The sequence below is a fragment of the Castanea sativa genome, chromosome 1, assembly GCF_040712315.1.
Source record: "Castanea sativa cultivar Marrone di Chiusa Pesio chromosome 1, ASM4071231v1".
Lineage (NCBI taxonomy): Eukaryota > Viridiplantae > Streptophyta > Magnoliopsida > Fagales > Fagaceae > Castanea > Castanea sativa.
Window position 1 is genome coordinate 58154318 of NC_134013.1, and position 27031 is coordinate 58181348.

The window sequence follows — 27031 nt, forward strand, 5'->3', positions numbered from 1 at the left end:
TAGAACTTAAAACATTTTATAAACGAAATAGTTATTGACAGGATCAATCTAATTCAACGGTGGATCAATCCAAAAACTCATCTGATACTAACAAGAATAAACGTGGTGTAATTTGAGCCTAACTCATTTTTAAATCTTGCAAAAAATGTTATTTTGTTTAAAAAATTTCAAGAGATGCAGTTTCAGGTTTGCTTCTCATAAGGTGTATATCAAGAGCAATGATGAGAACCAAGTCTTGGCCCAAATTTTTGGTTATGGATCCGTCACATATTAATATGGGTCAGCCCCATGTTCTCTCCACCATTCTATACTATCCAAAATCATACTCTCACTTCCTTAGTTAATATATCATTTTTTTTTTCTACTAATCTTATTGTAAGTCTTCCACTACACATTATCGTTCTCTTGACTTGAAATAAATCACTCCACACTGTTGCATCAATCTCTCTCCTTTTGCACACGACCAAACCACCTCATGTGAATTTATTTTATCTTTTAATCAATAGGATCTATCTTTTTTTTTAAAAAAAATTGTTTATTTCATGTCCTTTCTTTTGCATTTTCACATCCCTACCTTAACGTTGTCATTAACTATGCTTATTTTATGAACATGCTAGTTCTTAATAGTCCAACATGCAATACCGTAGACTTAATAGGTATTTTATGATCACACCACAATTAGTACAAGTATTTTTCAAGTTTCTGTTGTAACTTTATTGCTTAGGAGAAATTTCTCTCGGTTTGCAGGCGATGTTTTTTAAGAAAGCTATTGGAGATATGGCTTCTGGTAGTTTGCGCTGTGTTGCCTTTGCATATCGATTATATGAAGTGGAAAAGGTTCCATCTACTGAAGAGCAACTAGCTCAGTGGGCCTTACCTGATGATGACCTTGTATTGCTGGCTATTGTGGGCATAAAGGTATATATTTCCATTTATGGTTTACATTCTTCTCATTGATAAGCTCTAACTCAATTGGCACCTCTCCTTCCCCTTTAAGAATTGGATTGAGGGTAAATTGTTGGTTCGGGTCCTAACTAGTGTGTACAAAATACAACAACTTCAAAAACAAGTCTTAATCCCAAATTTTTAGGGTTAGCTAGGGTTGGCCACATGTATTCTATTCCTCCATTCTATTCTATCTGAATTCATACTCTCCTTTACTAGACATGTCCTCTTGTATTACTTATACGGATGTTGTTTTGGGTCTCCTCTACTTTTTTTTCGTTCACTCAACTTGCATCAATTCACTTTTTTTAACTGTTGCATTAGTCGCTCTTCTTTGATCATGACCAAACCATCTCAAGTGAGATTATGATCTTTTCATCAATAGGGGCTATGCCTATTTTTAAGTGGATTTTCTCATTTTGGATCCTATCTTTCTGTGTAATTCCACTTATCCATATTAACAATCCCGTTTCAATTACACTCATTTTTTGAATATGTTGCTTCTTAGTAGCTCCACATTCAGTACCATAGAGCATACCTGGTCGTATAGCAGTCTTATAAAAATTTCCTTTAACTTAATAGGTCTTGTATGAAATGAGGAAAGCATTGTCCTTCTATGAAGGGGAATATTGGTTGAGATTCTATGCCATTTTGCTGTAATACCCCTTTCCTTACTGTGCTTTGCACTCCTGGCATGGAAAATGTTCTTAAAATATCTCTAAAAAATGCTTACATAAATTCATTTCAGTATTTTGTATAATTAGTCTGCATTATTTTTGTAGTATTCATTTTCTTTTTGATAAGTATTTTGTTGCAGCAGTTGATTATTCACAAAGTCTAATAACTATCTTGTTTCTTAGTTTTTTCTATTAAAGAGGGCTTGTCTCTTAAGGGCATCATCTAAAATGTTTTAAGAAGGTTTTACTTGAAGTTTGTTACTGATAGCGTCAACTTTTTGAAAGTCAATTCCTATACGAGGGCTTTATTTTATGTGGACAATGCAATGCAGGATCCTTGTCGACCTGGTGTCAAAGATGCTGTGCAGCTATGCCAAAATGCTGGCATTAAGGTATTTTTTTCTGTACTAAAGTTTTTAGTTGCATGTAATGTTGAAGACCTGTTTCTGTCATTAATCATGTGATTTACACTAAAATAGCTTATCATAGAGTTTGTGTGAGGTAAAGCCCCCCCCCCCCTCTCTCTCTCGTGCTTTTTTTAGTTTAATTATTTTATTGATAGTAATATGATCATGATGGTATGCACTGTGTGTGTGTGTGTGTGTGGGGAGAGAGAGAGAGGGCGTTTGGATACAGTGTTTTCTGCGTTTTCTGCGTCTGAGTTTTCTCTTTTTTTTCTTTTTTTTTCTTTTTCTTCTGCTGCTGCAGCACGGGTCAGGGGGGACAAGGCTACTGTCATGTACTGTGCATAAACAGTAGCCACATTTTGTTGACTTTCAGCACATTTGTGGGTCCCCTGTACTGTTCATGGGACCCACAAACTTCACTTTACAGAATTTTTTTTATTAAAAATGGGTCCCACGGTACTATTCACACATTTAAAAATTATTTTGCTACAGTGTTCTCAGTTTTCAGCAATAAGTTCTATCCAAACGGACCCAAAAAGTACTTTTGTAAATTTTATATAGATTATTAAAAGGAGTATCTTTTTTTCCTATGCATAGGTGCGCATGGTTACTGGTGACAATATTCAAACTGCGAAAGCAATAGCTCTTGAATGTGGAATACTAGGTTCAGATGACAATGTTACTGAGCCAACTCTCATTGAAGGAAGAGTATTTCGTGATTTACCAGAATTGCGCAGAGAAGAAATTGTCGATCAGATATCTGTATGATCTGCTACATTTGTTTTATCTTTGATTTATTTATTTATTGTGTATATGTCCCCTAATTAAATTTTTATTTATTTATATATTTTTAATTATCCAAAAAAATATATTTATTGTGGCCAACATGGTAGAAACATTAACTGTATTGTCCAATGTATAGGTGATGGGGCGATCTTCTCCCAATGACAAGCTTCTGCTTGTGCAAGCATTGAGAAAGAGGGGACACGTTGTTGCTGTAACTGGGGATGGCACTAATGATGCTCCTGCTCTACATGAGGTAACAGCATGTCCTATTTCTTCCTATTCTTCTTGTCTTCTTCATGTTGTTTTATGGAGTCTTATGTCTGTCCGTGTCTTACTGTTGTTACTATTACTGGTAGTATTGAGAAAGAGGGGACATGTTGCTGTAACTGGGCATGGCACTAACGAGGCTCCAGCATCTCCTATTTCTTCGTATTCTTCTTGTCTTCTTCGGGTCATTTTATGGAGTCTTATTATGTCTGGCCATGTCTTACTGTTGTTACTACTACTGGTAGTATTCTTTATAAATTTGCCACCTCATAGCTCAATTGGCACCTCCTTGTTTTTCCAATGGAGACATCCAGCTTCATATCCTCACCCCCAACTATAGATTTTTTAAAAAAAGAACAAGTGTTGTTTACAAAGTCGGCATGATAATGGTGAACGTTATAATTTAATCTATTTGATTATAGATGTCTGGATGCTGTGGCAAATACCATTTGAGACAATCTACTTAGGTGATTCTCATTTTTGAGAATCCCCTGTTTAAATGTGCTTTTCTCCCAAGAGCAATATAATGGATCCTTTGGCTTTGCGGGTGAAACAAACTAATTGTGGATCCAGGTCTCTGTTTCACACATGCAATAATGGTTTTCATTGTACAATTTGTACTGGCTACTTGTTGTAGCCCTGTTTTTGCCTTTAGATTTTGAAATTTATTTGACATTAAATGGTCTAAAAAAAATCTGTCTTCTTAGTGTTGATTGGTATTATATTATTCTGGAGTTTAGGCAGATATCGGTCTTGCAATGGGTATTTCAGGGACAGAGGTTGCTAAAGAGAGCTCGGATATCGTTATCTTGGATGACAATTTTGCTACTGTTGTGAAGGTTAGCTTTGTCGTATATGTGCCTTCTTATTTCTTCTCTGTTTTGTTTCCCTCATAATTATATGCATAACTTTGCTCTTGAAAACTTGTAAAATGCTTTCTTCAAGATAATTCTCTGTAACTTCCGTTTGTTGTAAAATGTGACTACTGCTTTCATTATGTTTTCTGTTGCTGGGCCAGACAGGTAAAAGAACAAGAGAGGATTAGGAATAATGGTCCATAGTTGCAAGGACTGGAATGAATATATAATATTTTGCTTAGTTGAATTACTTAAAAATGTAGATATTATCTCGAAAGAGATTTGTCCTTGGTCATTGCAGCTTTTAATGTGTCATGTTAGTTTATGTTCATGATTATTTGATTCGACTTTCTGCTCTTTGAGGGTTTTGTTATGAACATAAGATTCTATTATTCCCTGTTAAGGGTCTGTTTGAAATCCGCTTATTTTGCTGAAACTAAAATTTTTTTGTTAAAAGTACTGTAAATAAAAGTAAAAGTTAGCTGAAATAATATAGTGGGACTCATGAATAATATCAAAAAGTGCAGTGAGACCCATGAATAGTAGCAAAAATAAACTAAATAGTAAAATAAGTTGGCTCTTTAATTTGGAGCCAAATGCACACTAAATGACACAATTGAATTAGACTTCGTACCCATTAATTCATGAGCTTGTCTTTAGGATCATCCTGGCCACAATGTCATTTTTTTAATTTTGAAATGCAAAATGTTTAATAATTTTTATTTTTGACCCCAAAATTTTGGGACTAAGGCTTCATTGTTGTTGTTGTAATGTAGGTTGTCAGATGGGGTCGATCTGTATATGCAAATATTCAAAAATTCATTCAGTTTCAACTTACAGTAAATGTAGCAGCCCTGATTATAAATGTTGTGGCAGCGGTTTCCTCTGGGGATGTCCCACTAAATGCTGTGCAGGTTCTCTCTCTCTCTCTCTCTCTCTCTGTGCATGGATGTATGTGCTCCATGCTGATGGCATAACATTTGTTGCTTGTTGTATAGCTTCTCTGGGTTAATCTTATCATGGATACTCTTGGAGCTCTAGCATTGGCTACTGAACCACCAACTGATCACCTGATGGACAGGCCCCCAGTTGGTCGAAGGTAATAATTTTGGGTCATGGGAGCTGTAATTTTTATTCTGGTTTTTTGAAAAAAAGTTGCCTATTGTTTTATTCCATGTTAGTGTGATGCAATGCTTTCCATGGGATTGGAAAATGATTTTAAAGTTTTGTCATTTACTTTATAGTTTATCCCCTGTTGAAAGGAACTTTATGATGGTAAATTGTATTCTTATTGGCATTATGGACCAATTTTTTAGAGGGACCAACCAGGTTGTGCATTCTCTGTTTTCTGTTTTTTTATCATCTTTACCCAGGTTATTCAAATCTTTTTAAATTTTTATTGGCTGGCATGACTTGTATTTTGTGTTCTTCATTGAAAATAATCAAATTATTGTATATCTGTTTCTTTGATGCTTATATGAATTATTGTCCATTTTTCAGAGAACCTCTTATAACAAATATCATGTGGAGGAACTTGCTGATACAGGTACATGTGTTTTGTTTGTTTCTTTTGTGACCAGTACTATGTTACTGTTGAGGGAATTTAAGTTCATAAACGGTCTTTCAGTTGTCTGTCATGTTAATGGTCATTGTTAATGTTGTTTTGGAAATTGCAGGCTCTATATCAAGTGATCGTTCTGCTTGTCCTCAATTTCCAAGGTAGAAGTATACTGAAGTTAGAGGGTGCCGGAATCGCCAATGCCAACAAAGTGAAGAATACTTTGATATTCAATGCCTTTGTACTTTGTCAGGTAATTTTTGACTTGTTCAATTTAAAGAAATGAAGTTTAAGTTATTTAAGCTTCTTTCTTTGACTTTGACTATTTGCCTGGATATTCTTTGGGGCATATTTATCTCTTTTAAACATTATTTCACAGAAGGTTCTATAGCCACATTCTCAGAATTCTGTTAAATTGGTTTACTATATATATATATAGGCTACTTTGACATGCACGGCTTCCTCAGGCCACTTGATTTAGCCTCTTAGAAAATTAAAATGAAATGATTTCAGTCTGGCTTTATTCCAGTTCTACACACATGACAAGAAAACTAGTTTAAAGCTGTCTTAGTGAAGCTCTTGATCATCATGCCTATCAAATTCTTTCATGCTTCTTCACTAGGAGTGATCAGCTGTGTGTGTGAGAGTTAAAAATTTTAAAAATATATATATATATAAAAATCTTCTGTTTCTAAGGAATAAGTTTGCCCATGTAATTCCTTTACTTTTTGTTGATATCTCTATCTCTGTTTATCTCATTACACATGCTAAAAATCAGCAGTTGTAGCCACAGACTACCCAGTCCTGGGGCTGTGTGTTCATAATTTTGTTTTAAAAAGTGAAAAAGAAAAAAGTGGTGTGCTTGTGTGTGTTACGGGAACACTTGCACTTGTCAGGATTATGAAATCTTCTTAGGGTGGGGATGGCACACTGGTGCTGCTAACTTCATTCGTGATCCAATTATTTATCAATTTTAATTGGCAAATAAAAATATCCCAACTGCCATTCATTATTGTTTGTCTGCTAGTTTCCAATGCGTGATTCATTTGTGTCCATAAAGTTAACCAGCCAAGCTGATCTCATTTGGCTAGGAAATTGGTATATCATGAGTGATATTTGTTAGCTATTAAGTGTTTTCAATTAATTATTCCAACTGCAGATTTTCAATGAATTTAATGCTCGAAAGCCAGATGAATTTAACGTGTTCAAAGGAATTACTAAAAACTATCTTTTCATGGGGATAGTGGGAGTAACAGTTGTGCTTCAGGTGAGACTTGTACAGCATTTTTTATGTGCCTTTGGCTTTATGGATCTTGTTTGGACCTCACACTTCTTGCTGTTGTTTAGGTTCTTATCATCGAGTTTCTTGGGAAGTTTGCCTCAACAGTAAGGTTGAATTGGTCTCAGTGGCTGATCTCTGTCATTATTGGTATCATAAGGTCAGTTGGTAATTATATCAAGTAGTTTTAAGGCGTTGTAAATGTTTTTGAGCATCTTGCATCTCAACTTTGTTTGGAACTTTTGTCTTCAAAGTGAATCTCTTTTTTCTAGATGGTCGTTAGTAAACCTGGAAAACTCCATCCAACTATTATGAACATGTAAAAACAATAGGCCGGGTGTTATTATAGTATTATAGGCTAAAGTGCCTTTCTCCTTTTTTCTTCCCCTAACTAATGGATATTCTCTCTCTCTCTCTCTCTCTCTCTCTCTCCATTCAGTTGGCCCCTTGCTGTTCTTGGGAAACTACTACCTGTTCCAAAAACTCCCATCGGCAATCATTTGGCAAAGTTCTGTCGAAGAGTAGGTCATATTTTCTGTTGTAGAGGAGCTTCCCAAAGTAAGAAATGTCACTATTTATGTTATTTTTCTCTAGGGTGCATTCTAACTGCTATGGCTTCTGATTTGTTTAATTCTCTCTTTCGTGCCTTATAGGTTAGTTTATATAGAAGACTTGAGGAGTTGGAGCAGAGACATTGACCAAGTTTACAAATTCACTTCCTCTTTGGGTGTTTTTTCATCGTCCTTTTTTATATTCAGTTTTGAGAATGTCAGTGAACGTTTGATGGAAAAACAAACTAATGAAGTGAAAATAGGAGCAATCTGCATTATTACCTGAATTGCTTGGGCTTTTTTTTTAAATTATTATCAAGGATGATAGGGTACTAGTGCAGTTCTACTTTTTGGCATACTACCTGTTTTTGTTGACAAGATATACTTGTGCAGTTATATTGTTGAAATTATGTTTGGTACTTGATATCCTCACATTGTGATACTGAGGGAAAAGTGGATTTTATGCATGGAACTTATCTAAAAGGAATTCTTTAAGTCCATTTCTTTTTCTTTTCAAATTCATTCATTATAACTTGTTTTAGGGTTATGTTAGCAAGCGTGCAGTATGTTAAGTAGAGTTAATTCTACCCTCTGTTTTGGTAATATTTTGTGGATTAGTGGAATGCTACAGGAATTTAGAGTGAAACATCTTATCAAACTGAGCGTGCTTAAATTCCTAGATTCTCCAATTGTTGGCAGTAATTACTGCATTATGTCAAATGATTAGAGTGTATATACTTATGGAGATTTTGCTTTTCATTTCATGATTTAAAGCATTATGTCAAATGATTTCAGTATATAGTATATACCTCTCATGTATATACTTATTACAGTGCATATACTTATGGGGGGTTAATTCTACTTTATAATGAGTTTCGAGAATGCGTTAAAGAGCTCATTTGAATCCCTTGATAAAAACGACTTTGGGTCATGGACACACTCCCCCAATTATTTCTTCTGTTCTCTTTTCCAACAAAAAAAGTGGCATCTTCTAGATGATCATCAGATTTCCAGTTCTCTGATTCCCTCTGCCCTCGGAATATATGATATTACAATTATTTTTTTTTTTTTTAAGTGATCTTAAATTTATTCCCTATGTAATTCTCTCATGTGAATATTGGCTTACCAAATTTTATAATTTTTGTTTTTACAACAATACTCATTAATTTTTGTTTCCATCAAATTATATAATTTTTGTTTTAAGTGGGTTCAAAACTACCGCGATTAAGAAAACTTCACTATAGAACACAATACGACTTAAAAAATTCATATCTTTAAAATTGAGCCCAAAAATGGTCAACCTCTATTGATAATAGTTTTTATTTTTTAAAACCAATTACAAATATAAAATTAATTTATAAACTATATAATCTCTAAAAGTTGAAGGTGTAGTATTTATTGTTGTTATGTTTCTTTGGAGCCACATTATCGTGGCATTTTGGTCTATTTTGGTCCATTAGGTTCACTTCAAATCAATTTGGTCTACTTTGGATTCATTTGGTCTATTCAGTCCTTTGAGCAACATCATCATGTATTTGGATTCATTTTGGTTTATTTAGGTTCATTTCAGTCCAATTTGGTCCATTTTGTTCTCATTCAATCTCATTTGCTCCATTTTGGTAATTTGGTTTGACATATTTTGGAATAATTGGGTCTTAAATTGATTCTTCTTGTAGGTTGTCTATTCAATATTTTGCCTTTTTTGGCTCAAAAATACAATTTTTTCCCTTAATTTTTGGTTGGGTTGAAAGGTTTGAAAAATATTTGAACTTAGCTTAATATATATTTTTTGAGAGAATGATCATCTTAAAATTTAATATTCAATAATATAGGCATTATACCTTTGTTTGGGAAAAAAAAAAATGCTACAATTCTACACTTATATAATAATTTAAACTTAATGTAACATGTTTGTGTTTCATGGAATGTGGGTGCACATTTTTTTGTTAATTCTTAGATATGTTCAAATTAGTCAATTGATTATTTTATATTCTTAAAAAAATCCTTTTAATAACACCTTCTCCATTTATATAAAACAATATTATAATTATGTAATTTAAATCTTCTTATTAAATTACATTTTTCGTATATATATATAGATCACACTATGTATTGTTATTGAATGTTAAATACATTATTTGTTCCATTACATAAAACTTATAAAAATAGAAATTACTTTTATATAACACATGTATTATTTAACCTACAATTTTTACAATATATTCTTATAAAATAATTATATTACATTTTCTCACACATCGCATGAGTTTGTGACTATTATATATAAATCTTGAGCAATTTAACATTGATTAACCTTTTAATATTTGACAAACTTTTGAGGCCTCACCATTTTACATCTCAACTTCAAAAAAAAAAAAAATTAAAAATCCACTGGATGTTTTGTGGCATGACAAACTCCCGTTTTGTAGCATGACAGACTCAACTCTCTCTCTCTCTCTCTCTCTCTCTCTCTCTCTCTCTCTCTCTCTCTCTCTCTCTCTCTCTCTCTCTCTCTCTCTCTCTCTCTCTCTCTCTCTCTCTCTCTCTCTCTCTCGTGCCCTCCCCTTTTCAGCACACTCACTTCTTTTGCTGCTGATTTTGTCTAATTATTATTATTATTATTATTAGGTCAGAATACGTCATTAGTCCCTTAAGTTTCAAATCAAAATCAAGATGGTAAAAAATCAAAATAAGCTTTGTTTGATGATTCTTTGGCCTTTCATTTTAATTTTCAAAGGAGCAATGTTTCAAATATCTATTGTTAAGAGGTATGCAAATTACATATATATAAAAATAAAAATAAAAAGTAAAAATTCATTCCAGTTCAAGTAGACGCACTTTAGTTGTTTTCTAAACTATTTGTTGTTTTGGGTCTAACTTTGCCCTCGAGTACATATAAAAAGTTGATAAAATTTAACTTAGAGAGCAGATCACACATAACTAGGGGTTGTCAATACTATTTTGGTTTGTCAATTTATTGACAATCCTTTTCATTTTTTTCTTTACCCTTTTCTATTTAATACTTCTTAAACCTGCTACGCCTCTTTCCTAAGGATGATATGGATACTAACAAATTATAACTTTAAAGTTTGGAATTTGTCATTTGTTCATGTATTTGGTTATTTGTTACTTGACAAGGGCAATAGTCCGATTTGGCTAGATTACATAGAAGCAAGACCGCTCAACAACCAAGAATTTACTGCTGAGAATGACTCTGGGTGTCATTCAATGCTTTTGGGAATACAATATAAAAATCAAAGGCACTGACAAAAAGGTTCCTTATTACATAAAACTCTAAATTTTAATTAACAGAGACGCGTGATACAAAATGGGAGGTGGAACAAAAAATTAAAGTTCGTATATACAATTTCGGAATTAATTAGATGAGTTAATCATTTGTTAGGTTATAATGAAGCAGACTATGGAAATGGTGCATGGCCTTCTCTATTGTAGGAGCATATCTGCCAGTAGAATATGCTGGTGATTCAAGGCCTCTCTGAACACCTTCACATAGCACAATATCTTCTATCTGCACTTTTTAAACCAAGTGCATTAGCCTTAAAATAAGTGATACTAGAGATAGTTTCCAGATTGATGGACTAGACAATGTTTTACCTGCACTTGTTCACTATCTTCTAAACTTTTCTCTATGAAAGCTTTGTCATCCTAAGATGAGGGGAAAAAAGTGTAGCTCATTAGAGTACATTGCACTTGTTTTCACATATCAGAAGCCCAGTATAATAAAACGTTGTATTCTTTTTTCTTTCTTTTTTTTTCCTTTCTTCTTTTGTTGCCCAACATATATAGAATTTAGATGCACAGATATTCCCAACCATAAGCCACCAATCATTCAAATATTTTCATCATATAAATTTCATACATTTCACAAGTAGGTTAAGACTGAACCATGCATGGAGCAAACACTCAGCACTCTTATACCCAAAATGCTTCCTCTGAATCATGCATTTGAGAATAATGATTTGTCATTTCAATAGCAATTACAAGTACAATTAGGAAATTAGAGATTGAAGAAATGTATATTGCACATAAGAAGAGAACCCCCCACCCTCTCCTTTTCCATCCTCCAGAGGAACATAGTTGACAGATGGAGGGTCTGACATCAGTGCAGTTTCCCCTATCTCAGCTTTCCGACAAGACCAAGATATATAGATAGTTTCTTATTTGTCATGTAATCTTGTATAGTAAGACATGCAGATCAATACGATAAGCAGGCAAGAGTATATTATAGTGAGAAGCAATCCAATGACACTATACTTCTTCAATGCCTGAGACTTTAATCTATGTGTGGACTCAGCCTCAACCCAAACCGTTTTTATTAACTGTGGTTTAGTTGGGGAACTTGACCAGCATGAACCCAACGATGTGCAGCCCTCTGAACACAGCATGCACAGACTCATTAAAAATGTCATGCCCCAAAAAATTAATGATTTGTCCACAAAATAGCACTTAGAAATATTTCCCCCAAAAAACAAACGAATGTAAAAAAAAATTTTAAAAAAAATCTTACATTTGATAACATGGTACAATCAAGCCAATACCTATACAGTGAGACACAGGTTGGGTGCAGGATAACCAAATTATGACATGACATCCATCTAAATATTCCATCACGATTTTTTTTATTAGTAAGTTAAACATATGCCTAATGAGTTTTGAACCCATAACCTCACTTTCCATCTTGTTCTTATGGTGGAAGAAAGTGTCATTTGAGGTAATGCTTATTGTATGTAGTACTATTTGAATTATGGACAAGATGTAATGAATTAGTGCATAAAATAAGAGATTACCTTAAGAGAAGCTTCAAGAAAGTAGTCAAATACCACTTGACATTTCCTGGGTCCTAGTGGGAGTACTAGATTGGTGTCCATCCAAGGTCCATACCTATAAGACCACCAAAGAACTCAACTTATTAGGACATACAGATTAGCTGAAACAATTCATGGAAGTAACAAATAGATTAACCATTGCCACTTCTAACAACCGAGCAAATACCTATTGATCATGAAGTTTGGATAAATGAAAGCATATAGAGCTTTTGATCCCAGTCTATCGTAATCATCTTTCCTATCCATCGAGCCACCTTCACAACTTTGAATGCTAACCTTCTCATACATCTATCTCATAAGCAGTAACCCATCAGGTACAACGAGAAACATCAATAAACATGAGTAATTAAACTATCAGTCTAGAAGTATCAATGTTGACAGCCAAATTTTAATCGCTGGAAAGCAAGCCCAGCTCTAAAAGCTTAAATAAAATTTAAGAAATAAAGGAAAAAGTGCATTGGCTGGAATAGTTTAAGGGAGGCAGCATTGGGCTTCAAACAGAGCCTTAAAAGGTCCAAATAGGTACCATGTGTGGTCCTGGTTTCAAGCCCACAGCTGGGGATTCTTCAGCAACCAGATGGGTCCATGATTGGGCCTCACAAAGTCACAGATATGTGCCCAAATATCCTATCTGTTGTTAGACTCCTGCAGGGTTTATAACTCAAAAACACTGATCTAAATAAAATAGATCAGTACTGGCAGCACTTGAATAAGGATAAACATCAGGAAATTAACAAAATGATTGTCTGAAAAAAGGTTCAGCTCTGGTTAATTTCCCATACCCTATGAATAGGGGGACTTCACTGCAAAAAAGAGAGCTTTTACGAGAAAAAGAGTACTGAAACTCTGACAAAAGTTCCTTAGAAATATTGCTGTCAAAGAGAGTTTTCAGAGAGAAAAGAGTACAGAAACTCCCCTGAAATCTCTTTACCATATACTGCTGTCAGAGAGGTTTTTTAGGGAAACGAATATTGAAATTCCACTTAAATTTCTCCAGCATATAATGCTATCAGAGAGTGTATTCTGAGAGATTTTTTGTTCTTGCTAAAATCTGAAGAAGAAAAGCAACAGAAAATTTCTGTTTTGTTGGAACACAAAGAGAAGGAACAAAATTGGAAAGGTAGAAAATGCTTCTGAATAGATTAGAACTTGCAGGTGGAGTTGAAGAAGGCTCAAGAAGAAGTCATTCTTCTTCTGGAATGCTGTATGTCCAAAACCTATGTCACTAAATAAAGAAGTGTTCTATAATCTTAAGCGCTTCAGTTTATGTATTATTTCTTGTTTAGAATCTGAAGTTGTCCTTAGGTGTAATTAACAATCAAGTTTTTCGTTACTTGGAAGTAGAACACCAGCAATCAAATACAAGTAATTCAGAAAAAACATTATGGTCTTCATGACTCTGTGAGAGACATACTACCATAATTTGTAACAATGAAGTACAATTTCAGAGAGGTAACAAGCAGTGAATCATACTTTGGTGGAATAGGATTGAAGCTGAAGACCAGATGCTAGGCCTTTATGTGCATATGGCACATGATATCCACCATCTAAGTAGTTGTCACAAAACACCTACAAGAATGAACCAATTAAAATATAACCAGTGGTTTGTGAAAAACTTCATCAAACCAAGCAGAGTATTATATATCCATTCTTAATGTTATGAGGATCTCCGTGCATTAAAAGTTGTAGGCATTATACGAGGCCAATTTTAAAATTATAAAAAAAAAAATTAAAAAAATAGAGATTCATTAACTAGGAGCATAACTTCAAGGAAAAATAGTTAGAAGACCACACCTTCCAGTTACATTCAATAGTGTATTCACGTCTACAGACATAACTTAGGGAAGAATCAACTCCATTGGTACTCAGTATCTCTGAACAGCTACCAAGCCATTCACTTGCCACTGTATTAATATCAGCTTCAAGCTGAGATATCTCTTTGTCTAAGTTGAGAAGAACTAATGGCCCCCAAGTAGCCACTTTTATTGGTATAAGTCCAAAGTCCTACCCTCAATGACCAGAGAAAGTAACCAAATTATTCTCGAATTTAGAGGATATTGTACAAGAATTCGAATGTGATTGCTAATTTAGGAATTTCACAGCATACCTTTACATTGAAATTCTGTATTCCTGTTATCCTAGTCGCCTTAAGAAGCTTTCCATCCAACCCATACGTCCATGCCTGTAGAAAAATTTTAGGTCTACCTGTTAAAATCATCAGAAGAATATATAAAATAAACAACATAATTTATTTTGTAAATTATATTGACAGATTGACAGCTTAAAGTCATACTCATTCCCTTCAGTTATAGGTTAGGATCAAATAACACATGGTGTAACTTTAAGTAGTTTTACAAGACCTAATAACTTTTTATCGAATTAATATTTTGAAAGTCCCACCATTGGATTACACATTTTTTATCTTCTTAACACGCATGTCAAATTTCTTGCCAATCGGATTTCATCTATTATTCAATCCAAACTCATCTTTTATGCACAAATTTTTAAATGCAAAAACTTGAAATTTCAGCATTTTACAGATGAGATCATTATTGATCTCAAATAATTTAGAAATTTTGCAAGCATAGAGGATATAATAAAAAAATGTTATCCAACGATGGATGTATCAAAATTTGCATCCAAAAAAATTTTAAGTGGTGTAATATTACTTAAAGTTATACAAAGTGTAACTTGAACACCCAATCATATATATATAGGGAGGCGCTACAGCAAAATTGATCTTTGAAGCCTAAAAATCATAGTATGTATAGATCTAAAATGTTCAAACAAATCTATGAAGCATAATGGTAGCAATCTTCGAATTTCATTTGAGTTACCGAAGTAAAGTGATTTGATTTTTTTAGAAGTGATTTAAATCTTCACTTATATTTGTACAGGTAAATTGTATTACACATGTGGGGTAAAGAAAAGAATCCTTATTTCCTAGTAAAAGTAAGTATTGAATTTGTAATTTTCACTCAGTTATCCATCATATAAGAGATGCTTAAACTATTGAATGGTCTAAACTGCAAAAAAAAAAAAAATTAAAATTAAAAATCATAATTTTTATTTAAAAAATGGGTGTGATCCCATCAACTTTGATAAGGCACTGCCCTATCATATATATAGAAGATTTGTTAGAAAGGTACAAGGAAACAGTTGAGGTTCTATTGGACTTGGCTGGTGGCATGATGCCTTGGGGTGTTAATCTAATAAAGGTACGCATAACATCCCCCACAACCTTCTCCAGAAATCCAAAAAAGAAGGGGGATGAAATGTATTTATAGCATCAGAAGCACTTGTGGCAAGATGAACAGATAAACGTTAACCCTAAAGCATGTTGACAGAGTTAAAAAAGAGTTTACATCTACTCTGTTACAGACTCTGTGTTGTAATTTGGTACCACCTTTCTAGCTGATAGATGCAACAATAGAAATTATGAGAAAGTTCCTGACAAAGCAACATGAAATAGCAAAAGATAGCAAAAGGATTGAAATTTAAACTTTTAGGAGTATGAGTTTCTGGGTTCAATAGACCCAAGAAAGAACAAATAATGCAGGGTAAGATCTTTAAATAAACGTTATGACTACTAGAGCAGTAATGTTCATTGTACTGTAATGACTGTTCTGTACATGGTAAGTATCAGTTTTGCTAGTATGGCACTATGGCTAGACTTTTAAAGAGTACTTTTGTACTTTTCCTTTTATTTCAGCTGAAGTGCATGATTAATTAGATTTAATTAGGGGCTACAGTTTATGTTACTGGGGTTCTTGGGTTCAATCCTGTTATAAATAGAGGTTATGATAACTTTAAAAGACATCTTGCCTTTTATTTATCAATTAAAGTTTAGCTTTTAGTTCAAAAGTTTTCTCAAGGACTTAGGGTTCGCTTGCTTAAGCACCCAAGAAAAGGTTTTCCCTTTATTCCTTCTAAGAAACTTAGGTTTTGATGGACAATTGAAGTAAACCCTAGTCTCATAGCATTCTTAGTTGCGTTAGTTGCTATTAGAGCCAAAGACAATCCACCCTTGCATGAAGATCAAAAAGTTGAAAGAAATTGAACTCCAATTGAAATCGTAATCCGTAATCTAAGCGGATTGACAAGTTGTAGGCTTAAATGGTGATTCAGGAGGGGACTGCAAACTCTTGCGTATACCAAGAGGTGGTCTTGAGGATGAAATATATATAGAATATCCGATACAAGGTGAAATGGAGGGCAAAAAATTTCAAAGAATTTGTTCCATGGGATATTATGCACCAATCAATAATATTTACTCTAACGATGATAATTTGGTTAAGGTGAGCATTTCATTACATAATAAAGAAATTGTTCAAGAGAGTGATATAAACCTAGTGTTAGACACAGAACCTAATAGTGGCGTTCGAACATGGAAGTTTTACATACACATGTTCGTTGGACAACACCATTGATGTTTGATGGAAGTCAATGATGATGAAATTTAGTAATTTACTAATATAACAATGCATGATGTGTCTAGCAATATAAGGAAGAGGTGATATATGATGGTCAAATCTAGAAGAGATAAAGATGGTGCTGGTCCAAATTTTGGAAGAAAGCAACTTGAAATCAACTTAACATTTTTTTTTTTTTTGGGGGGCAAGAGCTCAACATTTAAATTTACTTTTTCTTTAAACACAGACTGTCCACAAAATGAAACTAAGAAGAGAAACAATGTGTTTATTTTTCTGGAAAAGAAGTATCGATGTTCTTTTTGCATTATATCAATAAATGTTACTTACTAATCAAAAAATAAGAAAGTCTCAACTAGAAGAATCTTAACAGTGTCTCACCACTTAAAACAAAGCATAATATGTTGAATTTTGTTAATCAAATCAGAAATGTTATATCCACAATACTTTCACAACAGATTGTTACTAGTTCTAATTTGAACTCATCATTGCCGTGACTTTTTAGCCCACCAGTAATAACTGGTCACCTACTATTTGTCTATTTGTTGTGAAGTGCTGTGAAAATATTGTGGACATAGCATTTATTTATTCAAATATGGGTTTTTTTTGGGTTAAATTTGGAGAGTTAAATGCTCAAGCTACTTGTGCCCTATGTTTTCTACAGAATACCTTTTCAACACAGGTTTTTAATCTCCCATAATTGGTGAGGTTTGACATAAGAAATGGCTTAGAAATGTACAGATATTAACTATCATAAGAGAAGTGCTAGTACACAGCATATCTATACTATAATGGTTAGTGAAGTCAAGTGTTACTGACATGATAAGGGCAGACAAAGCAAGAGGCTTTGTGGGCAGTTCCTGATGAGACAAGGAGAGAAGCGTGATGGCGACACACATTGTGAAAGGCACGAATGTTTCCCTTTTCATCTCTACAAACCAAAAACTCTACATCACCCAATCTGCCTGTGAAAAAGTCACCTGGGTCCTTTATGTGTTCAATGCATCCTACGGCCTGCCAGCCTCTGTAGAAAACACGCTCCAGTTCTACTTGGAAAAACGAAGGGTCTGTGTACCATGAGCTGGGTGGTGTCACAGCCTTTTCTACTGGAACCTTTGGGTCGAACTCGTGGACCAATTTTCCAGCATCAGAGTTGCGGAGGAGACACTGACACACAGTCACAGAGGGAATGGATTTGCGTTTGTGTTTGTTGGAGTGGGTTTTATCATTTGGGGGCTTTGTGGATTGTAGCAGGAAATGGGGGTTCTTGGCTTTCAGGATCATCATCATCGAGTAATCAGCCCCGTTGGAAAAGCCCTGGGAAGAATGCAAATAATATACAATACAACCAGCAGGCGAAAAATGTTTTCATTTTCAGGCCTGTTTACAGTTTTACCACTTTACCTTCACCCAATATAAGAGCATACAAAATGGGACTTGCAAAAATGTTATATGCGGCTAGTATTTAGCATCACAGCTCTAAAACCCTCCAACAGCCGGTTTTGTAAACTCTTACCATTGCAAATTTTTTTTTTTAATTGTACTACAATGTCATCTTAAATGTAAGATGGCACTGTTGTAGCAACATTGTAAACATATTATATTACTTTTTAGTCTCTTTTTCTCTCTCTTCCTAACATTTTTTGATAAAGAAACATATTATATTAGATATATATATATTATTTTAATGTGTTGTAAAATAAAATAAAAGTTAAGATGTTGATTATATTGAAATGGTATTGTATGATTGATAAAATAACTTTTTGAGATGATAAAATAGAATAGAATGAAATTATCGGATGGAAATGCTCTAATACCCCTCAACGGAGCATTATGGTCCGTTTGATAATATTGTTCTAGTAACATTGTTTAAGTATTGTGAAAATACGTGTGAATAAGAATATGTTATGAAAATATATGTGAGGAAAAAAGTGTTGTGAAAATATATGTGAGGAAAAAAGTGTTGTGGAAATATGTGTAGTGTTGTTTAAACAACGAAAATTGTTGTTAAACAACACAACCAAACAAGCCATTAATTACGCACATCAATATGGAATGGATTAGAATACTTTTTATCATTATTTAATCTAGTATGTAACCCGTGCTTACGCACGGGAATAATGAATTATAGTAGTGCTGTTGACGTTAATTTGAGTTATTAAACATATAAGACATAGTTTGACTAGGACATTTAGAGGTATTAAAATTTCATGATATCAGTTACACAGTTTTCATGATATCGGTTACGTCAAGTTTCTCATCATATTGCTATTACGTATATAATTTTGAAAATTACTATTAGACACTACATATACAATATCAATTCACGTTTTCATGATATCGATTACCCCAAGTTTCTCATTATATTGCTATTACGTATATAATTTTGAAATTTACTATTAGACACTACATATACAATATCAATTCACATTTATATTCTGTGAAATTCTACTAAATATAATACAAAATAAAATAATAAATTGGTCAAATTGAGTGGGGATAGGTGCATTGGATTGTTCAGCTCAATTACAGTTTATTACGTTCAATATCTTCGCATACAAAATATTTGAATAGAAACAGTATAAAAATATGCTTATTAGTTCAAAGAAAAAATAACAACATAAATTTAAACAATTTAATTTGTATGGAAAACTAACAAAAGCAAAATCCAATTTTGATTCTAATTAAATTTTCTCTAAACTTTGGTTTAAAAAAGAATATATATATATATATATATATATATATATATATATATATGTAAGTGCACAATTTGTACCCTGACTCAACCGCGTGATGGGTTCAGGCTCAAAAAGCCTTATACAATTAAATTTGTAGAGCGTGAGTTTGAAACCTAGGTTTTATGGATATTGGACAACAGATGGTGGGCTAGATTGCCACTATCTACACAATCGATAGATAAAAATAACGGAAAATCATCCTCGGACGTAAGCCGAGGATGACTTGTATTGTCTTTCCTTCTTTAAACAATAAATTAAAACTCAAGGTGGTGTGTACAGTGTTCTTTTTCTTTTTCTTGTCTGATCCCCCTTCTCTAATGCCATTTTCCTTCTCTTATATCCCTCTTCTTCTTCCCATCATCTTCCATGTATAGCACAAATTTCCTAGTTAGATACTTGTCCCATCCACCACCTTCCTGAAGTCTTCAAACAATAATTGTAAAGCTAGTCACTACCGTTTAGAGGTCACTTCCCCATTAATGTAGCCAGAGAGATAGGTGCAAAGTCTTTAATGCGGTGGTAGCAACTTTTTCCCTTGATACTTCTCATACGTTCTTAATCTCTGTAACTGTGTGGAACGCGTTTTTACCCAACAGACCTTCTAGAATTCCCTACCCAAACATTATGACATGCCGTACGATCTTCACTTAACTTAGCCGAGAAGTTGTCCCTCCTCGAACAACCCCTATCAACCTTTCTAACAATGGTTTACTGATGGGCTTCAAAGTTCTGCTCGGACAGATAAATACCCCTAAATCAGGCCCAAGGCTCAAAGGTGTATTCTGACCATCCCGCCCCTATAATAGCCCCTCAAAACTTCATTTTTCTCCCCAGCAGAGAAGGAAAATGGAGTTTTGAACCAACGCCACAGCCTCCACACGCTTTCCCAATCGTCACACGTGAGAGGGTCTTTTTGCTTCTTTTAAGCCGTTTCTGACGCTTCGAAATCTGTAACGCCCGTATTAATGGTTGTAAGATACACCTTGTTTTCCACGTTCTACGATGAGATGCGCATCCAACGGTTTGGATTTTTTCTCAAATTTGGGCGGGATAACTTCCATTCAATGCCACTTCCCATACACCAAAATGCCTAGGGAACCGAATTTCAACCACTCACTTCAGAAATCAATCAGATCTCAAAATTTCCTACTCTCTCTCCTTTCAAGAAGCTCGCGAAGAAGTGTCTACCTCTTTCCTGTAAGTTCTCAATCTTTTTAATTCATTTCTCCTCGGTCATAGTCCTCGGCCACTAATTATATCATTTCCCTCTCTAAACTTCCACTCTTATCCCAACCCAATGGGTAGGTTCAAGTGTCTAGTAGATACCAACGCCGGTATGGAGGGTTTCCGGGCCAAATACCATATTTCCTATGATGTAGGCTTGAGATATTGCCCAACCAAATCCATAGCCGACGATAGGCAAGAATGGGAAGTTGTCATTCCCATCATCGCCTTTTTAGAGGGTGGGATGACACTTCCCATGAAAAACATAACCAGTGAATATCTCCGCAACCATAGGCTATGTCCAAATCAATGTGCACCCAACATGTTTAGAATCTTAGGTTGTGTTGACTCTCTAAATGAGCAAATGGGCCTGAATCTCACATGACACGACGTCGCTTACATGTACGAGTGTCATAAACTTAAACGTGTAGGATATTACTCAAATCTAGGTCCAACATTGTTAGACTCATATCTTGCCTTCCTAAATCCAATAAAGGCATGAAGGACAACTATCTAATTGCTTCGAAAAATTGGTTTGACGGTCCTCTTTGTCCAATTGAAGAGGGAGACCCATGTGACTCCATAGGAGCTAGTTTTCCCTGGCCTTGGACTTGGTTCTTTTAACTATACCATTTCTAGCTACATTGCATCTTAATTCCTCTTTGTATGACATTTATTGTGATCTAACCATATCAGACTCCTCGAAAATTTTTGCAGACAAACAACACGTACAGCCTCGTCTAAGCCTTTGCAGCATCGCGGACCTCAATCGCGTTTTACGATCTGAGGTATTTATGAGCGAAGACCTGTAAGTGAGGGTAGCCCATCTCATATTGGGATACGATCCACTCTCAAACGATTTCCAAGATATCGGCAACGCTATCATCGCGGGTGACCAGAGACGCAGAAGGATAGACATCTCGAGACTAGGTTTCCTTACTCTACACGAATTACTGGACGATCCTTCCATCATCTTGTACGCACGCCCAATAACATCAGTCCCTCTTTCGACACATCTTCAGGAAACAACCATCCGAGAAGAGTCAACATCCTCGCAGCACTCTCTTGAAGAGGAAATAGACTAGTTTCGACTTGAGGAAGTAGAGAGACCTTAAGAGGGCCAAATTGTCAACCTCTCGGACGAGGAAAGCGAACCTGCGGAGGGCTCCGGAATATAGGGTTTCATAGTCACCCATGTTGATAGTAGTGATGAGAAGAAGAAGAACAAATGTCCAAGAAACAGGAGACAAGCTTGAAGTCTCTTCTTGGCAGGAGGGGCTAACAAGTTACTACGAAGAATGCCTGGGGCTCCCAACCCCCCATTAATCTTCCTCGTCCACCCCCTCCTCCAAGCCCAATTCTTCCTGCTCCTTACCCTAAGAAGAGAAGATCAGATGAGGTTGAAAATGAGGATTTTGTTCAGAAAAAGAAGCAAAAACAACAGAGGGCAGGAAAAGGCCATGTTCGAGAATCCTCAGTGGAAAGCAGGGACAGCTGAGAGTTGGCCGAGGTGCGCCAAGCACAATCCCACTGGTCACCCCCACTGGAGTTAGAGGGGACTCCCATTCCTCGCCATTCTTTAATAAGAGACTTTCAAAAAGGGCATAGCCATTACCTGGCGGAAGCCTTGGAGCAACCCATCCTTTTACCCAAGGACATGGAGGCCTTGGAAAAAATGAAGCAGCCTCAACTCTTCCTTTCCCTCAAAAGGGATTTGGCTCTAGTATGTTTCATTCAACTTACCTTCTTTTTTATAAACTTACTTATAGATGTTCTGTTATTTTCTACATCCTACTGTACATGTTCCCCATATTTATACAGGCCATCCAAGAGGTCTTTGCCGCTTAGAAATGGGTAGAAGATGCTCATAAAAAAGCTAACATCGAGTTCACCATCAGGGTTGAGACAGAAAAAGCTTTAGGCCGAGCTCACCTGGAGAAGAAGAAACTTGCTGACAAGCTTGTGGCAGAAGAGCAACTAAGGAAAAACGCTGAGGCTGGTCTCAACACAGCAGAAGCACAAGCCGAGGAGCAACGCAAACAACTTCGGAGCCACAAGGAGGACCTGGCTACTGCCCAACAGGAGATTGAATGTCTAAAGGGGGAATTAGCCCAAGCTAAGGAAACTGTTGATGCTGCATCACTCGCTTCTTTTAACAGAGGGGTTGAAGAAACAAAAACCCGATTAGTTGAAGAGCTTGTTGAAGTGTGCAGAGAGTACTGTCAGCAAGTGTGGATGGAAGCCCTCAATGTGGCAGGTGTCCCTGCTACATCTGAGTGGAGAAAAACCGAGAGTGTATGGTATCCTCCCGATATTCGTGCATTTGAGGCAACACCTGCTACCGCTGCCTCTGAGACATCGTCTCTTACCCAGCCTTCCACCATTCAGGGCAATCTTCCCCCCACACAAGCCTTTACAGGTCCTGGCCAAGTCGTACCCCAAGGAGAAAGCATCGACAAGGATCCAAGCAAGATGGCTAGCCAAGGAGATCCTCCACCAGGGGCTAAAGACAAAGGAAAACAAACCGTGACTTCGACCAAGGTCGTGCCTTCAAACCATCCTTCTACCATTAAAGTCGTGGCCCCCAAATCCCAAGAAATCAAGCTTAAAACAAAAGGAGAGGAAGATAAAATGAAAGAGATTGAGCCTAAGTCCGCAAAAGATCTCTCATCCAAAAGTAAGGCATAAATAACCAAGGACCTCATCTTTGTCTTTAGCCTACTTTTGTAATAGTTTAACTTAGTTTTTTATTTTATTTTATATTGTCACTGTTTTGTTACGCTTTCATTCCCATTGTAATTTCAAACAATTGCATTATGAGTTCAAGACTTTAATTCTAACTTCATTTGCTGGGAACATCTGTTCTTTTATTTTGATACAACTCATATTCATTACATGACTAGTTGTAATGTGCAAAGGACCAATATAGACCTTAGTGATGGATATAATTAGCAGCCGCAACATAAGAATATATCTGAACTCAAAGCAAGAAAGACAGGGTCTGTGGCTAGACTTTATACAAAAGTTAGGCACAAAGAGTAAGTTACCAATCATAACCACGTATATAGTGCGAGAGTAAAAAATATAATCACTGATTTTCCTGACACTTAGAAGCGATAAACTAACACGTTAATTTTCCAAAAGTAAGTGATCCGAGGACCAAACTCAATTAAGGTTCTTTTTAATACTTAATTAAATATCAATTTTCACAAGGTATGTGGTCTGAGGAGCCAAGCATGACCAAGTTTTTGTTTGATACTTATAAGAAATGAAGTGAAATGTTAATTTTCCCAAAGTAGATGATTCGAGGACCAGACTTAACTAAGGTTCTGTTTAACACTTAATAAAATATCAATTTCCACGAGGTATGTGGTCCGAGGAGCCAAGCATGACCAAGTTTTTGTTTGATACTTATAAGAAATGAAGTGAAATGTTAATTTTCCCAAAGTAGATGATCCGAGAACCAGACGTAACTAAGGTTCTGTTTAACACTTAATAAAATATCAATTTTTACAAGGTATGTGGTCCGAGGAGCCAAGCATGACCAAGTTTCTGTTTGATACTTATAAGAAATGAACTACAATTAACGCAACACAATAATAACTTGAACTAGAACAGCAGAAATGTCTTTCATTAATAATAGTACCTTCATAGGTTATTTATATTTTAGGGACGTTTTATAGCCTTTTCATCTAAATCTGCAAGATAATAAGCTCCTATGCCAGCTAACGAAGTAATACAATAATGCCCCTCCTAGGTAGGTCCCAGTTTTCCCCATGCTGGATTCTTGGCATTACCCAAGACCTTCCTTAATACTAAGTCTCCGAATGCTAGTGGCCTTAACTTCACATGAGCATCATACCCTCGTTTGAGCTTATGCTAATAGTAAGCTAGCTGAACCATCGCATTCTCTCTCCGTTCCTCAATTAGGTCCAGGCTTCTCTCTAGTAAACCATCATTATTACTCGGAATGAAAGAGCTTGTCCTCAATGTTGGAAACCCAGTTTCCAAAGGGATCACGGCCTCGGCCCCATAAGTCATGGAGAAGGGCGTCTCTCCTGTGAATCTTCGTGGGGTAGTCTGATCTGTCCACAGAACATGTGGCAATTCTTCCACCCATCTTCCCTTCACATCATCCAACCTCTTCTTGAGTCCACTTACTATAACCTTATTAACTACCTCGACCTGCCCATTTCCCTACGGATAAGCTGGAGTGGAGTATTTATTCGTGATGCCTAGGTCACAACAATATTTTCTGAAAGCTTTACTATCAAACTGCAAGCCATTGTCTGAAATAAGAGTATGAGGTATTCCAAACCTAGTGACAATGTCCTTCCAAACAAACCTCTTTGCATCCACATCTCTAATGTTTGACAAAGGCTCAGCCTCAACCCACTTGGTAAAGTAATCGTTTCCTACGAGAACCACCTTCCAAACAACCCATTTGGGAAAGACCCTACTATATCCAATCCCTATTGAGCGAACGGCCAAGGACTAGACAAAGGGTTAAGTACACCACCGGGCTGATGGATTTTAGGAGCAAACCTCTGGCATTGATCACATTTTTTCGCATAATCCTGAGCCTCTCTCTGCATGTTGGGCCACCAATACCCCTAGGTAAGAGTTCTATGAGCCAAAGACCTTCCTCTTGTGTGACTCCTGCAAATCCCTTCGTGCAATTCTTCCAAAAGTAACTATGTTGCTTCAAGGTGTATACACAGCAAATATGGCCCAGAAAAAGAGCGTTTGTACAACTTTTAATCCTTGGACAACTAGAATCGAGGTGCCTTCCTGCATATTTTATTTGCTTCAGATCTCTCCTCGGGCAGGACATCACTCTTAAGAAAGGATATTATGGGGTCCATCCAACTGGGTCCGAACCTAACTTGATGAATAGGGACAACATCGGCAGCCGTCCGAGCAGGTTTCAACAAATCTTCAACAAGAATGACTCAGGGCAAACCCTCTGCCGCAGATGTTGCCAGTGTGGCCAACAAATCAGCATGTGTGTTCCCACTCCTAGATATATGCATTAAGGTAAAAGAATCAAATTTGGATTGTAAATATCTAACCTTGGTCAAATATTCCTGCATTCTTGGATCTCTAGCCTCTAAGGTCCCTACCACTTGGCCCACGATTAATTGAGAATCCGAGAACATTTGGACTGATTTTCTCCCCATTTTTTGAACCATATCCATCCCGACCAGTAAAGCATCATATTCCGCCTCATTGTTGGTAGTTGAGAATTCCAATCTCAGCGATTTCTTAAACATAAAGCCCTCTGGAGACACAAGAACTAGTCCCACACCTGATCCTCTTTGATTCGCCGCCCCATCAGCATACACTTTCCAAATCGGAAGTTCCTTACACGAAATCATGTCAACTGATTTTTCATCCATGTGTAACCCCTTTACACTTTCTTCTAATGAAGGTTCAGCGAATTCTGCCACCAAATCAGCAAGGCCCTGGCCTTTGACATAGGTGCGAGGCATATATTTAATATCGAAAGCCCCCAGGATAGTTCCCCATTTTGCTATCCTCCCTGAATAATCAGCACTTCGTAGTACCGACTTAAGGGGGAGCTGAGTCAAAACAACAACTGTGTAGGATTGAAAATAGTGAGGAAGCTTTTGCGTAGCATGCACTACAGCTAGAATCGCTTTCTCCAATGGTAAATAACGCACCTCAACCTCATGCAAAAATTTACTCACATAGTAAACTGGTCTCTGTACACCACTATCATCACGTATTAGAACCAAACTGACGGCATGAATGGCCACCGCTATATATGCAAACAGGATTTCATCTACTTCTGGCCGAGACATGATGGGTGGTCGAGAAAGGTATTCCTTAAGTTGTTGAAAAGCCAAGGCACACTCCTCGGTCCATTTGAATCCCTTCCACTTATTAAGCAACTGGAAGAAAGGTCTACACTTATCAGCGGACCGAGAGATAAACCTATTGAGAGCAGCGCTCATCCCAGTCAATTTCTGAACTTCCTTTGGATTCCGAGGTGGTTGCAAGTTGTTGATTGCCCTCACTTGTGCCGGATTCACTTCTATTCCTCTATGAGTCACCATGTAGCTTAGAAATTTACCAGAGCCTACCCCAAAAGAGCATTTAGAGGCATTAAGGCGCAACTTGTACTTCCTAAGCGTTTGAAAGGTGTCATCCAAATCTTTCACATGCATAGGCACCGTCTTGCTTTTTACCACCATATCATCCACATACACTTCAATAGTCTTTCCCAACTACGGCTCAAACATCTTGGTCATCATCCTTTGATAGGTAGCCCCTGCATTCTTTAAACCAAATGGCATCACCTTATAATGATAATTCTCCGTAGAAGTAATGAAGGATGTCTTCTCCTGATCATCCAGTGCCAAAGGTATTTGGTGATAGCCTTGGAAAGCATCCAAGAAACTCATCCGAGGGTATCCGACTGTAGCATCCACCAACTGATCT

The 27031-nt window shown here is 36.1% G+C and overlaps 3 protein-coding genes across 4 annotated transcripts in view; 1 reads left to right on the forward strand and 2 right to left on the reverse strand.

Moving 5' to 3' along the window:
- LOC142622079 (calcium-transporting ATPase 10, plasma membrane-type) overlaps window positions 1–7822 on the forward strand; it is a 102491-nt gene extending 94669 nt beyond the window's left edge. Inside the window, exons 29-41 of the mRNA XM_075795508.1 lie at window positions 748–918; window positions 1955–2014; window positions 2627–2791; window positions 2952–3068; window positions 3823–3921; window positions 4716–4853; window positions 4938–5038; window positions 5440–5485; window positions 5616–5750; window positions 6657–6764; window positions 6845–6936; window positions 7216–7334; window positions 7430–7822. Coding sequence (XP_075651623.1) covers window positions 748–918; window positions 1955–2014; window positions 2627–2791; window positions 2952–3068; window positions 3823–3921; window positions 4716–4853; window positions 4938–5038; window positions 5440–5485; window positions 5616–5750; window positions 6657–6764; window positions 6845–6936; window positions 7216–7334; window positions 7430–7434 — 1356 coding nt within the window. The 3' untranslated portion in view covers window positions 7435–7822. The remainder of the gene's footprint in view (window positions 1–747; window positions 919–1954; window positions 2015–2626; window positions 2792–2951; window positions 3069–3822; window positions 3922–4715; window positions 4854–4937; window positions 5039–5439; window positions 5486–5615; window positions 5751–6656; window positions 6765–6844; window positions 6937–7215; window positions 7335–7429) is intronic.
- A 2684-nt stretch (window positions 7823–10506) lies between these two features.
- Window positions 10507–17993, reverse strand: LOC142640154 (choline monooxygenase, chloroplastic). Of its 2 annotated transcripts, XM_075814245.1 has the most exons (8): window positions 17424–17993; window positions 14282–14356; window positions 13969–14178; window positions 13648–13743; window positions 12341–12462; window positions 12136–12229; window positions 10943–10993; window positions 10507–10856 (listed from the first exon to the last, which is right to left on the reverse strand). In XM_075814245.1, exons 1-8 carry the CDS (start codon window positions 17892–17894, stop codon window positions 10716–10718), a joined length of 1260 nt encoding a protein of 419 aa, XP_075670360.1. In that variant the 5' UTR covers window positions 17895–17993; the 3' UTR covers window positions 10507–10715. The 2 variants fall into 2 exon arrangements, with proteins under 2 accessions (XP_075670360.1, XP_075670364.1); XM_075814249.1 differs by lacking the exons at window positions 10507–10856; window positions 10943–10993 and adding an exon at window positions 11267–11720.
- Window positions 17994–25518: 7525 nt separating this feature from the next.
- Window positions 25519–26646, reverse strand: LOC142630732 (uncharacterized). Its single transcript, XM_075804775.1, has 2 exons — window positions 26525–26646; window positions 25519–26302 (listed from the first exon to the last, which is right to left on the reverse strand). The coding sequence occupies exons 1-2, from the start codon at window positions 26644–26646 to the stop codon at window positions 25519–25521; spliced, it is 906 nt and encodes a 301-aa protein (XP_075660890.1).
- Between the last annotated feature and the right edge of the window lie 385 nt (window positions 26647–27031).

Excerpts from the sequence above, each read along its gene's own strand:
- LOC142640154 (XM_075814245.1), bottom strand. The coding sequence starts at position 17,894 with ATGATGATGATCCTGAAAGCCAAGAACCCCCATTTCCTGCTACAATCC. Across the intron at positions 12,463-13,647 it reads TTCAATCCTATTCCACCAAA|ATGTATGAGAAGGTTAGCAT; the intron begins GTATGATTCACT and ends CTTATGAGATAG. Across the intron at positions 10,857-10,942 it reads AAGATAGTGAACAAGTGCAG|ATAGAAGATATTGTGCTATG; the intron begins GTAAAACATTGT and ends TAAAAAGTGCAG.
- LOC142630732 (XM_075804775.1), bottom strand. The coding sequence starts at position 26,646 with ATGGTGACTCATAGAGGAATAGAAGTGAATCCGGCACAAGTGAGGGCA. Across the intron at positions 26,303-26,524 it reads ATGAGCGCTGCTCTCAATAG|TGGTGTACAGAGACCAGTTT; the intron begins GTTTATCTCTCG and ends ACGTGATGATAG.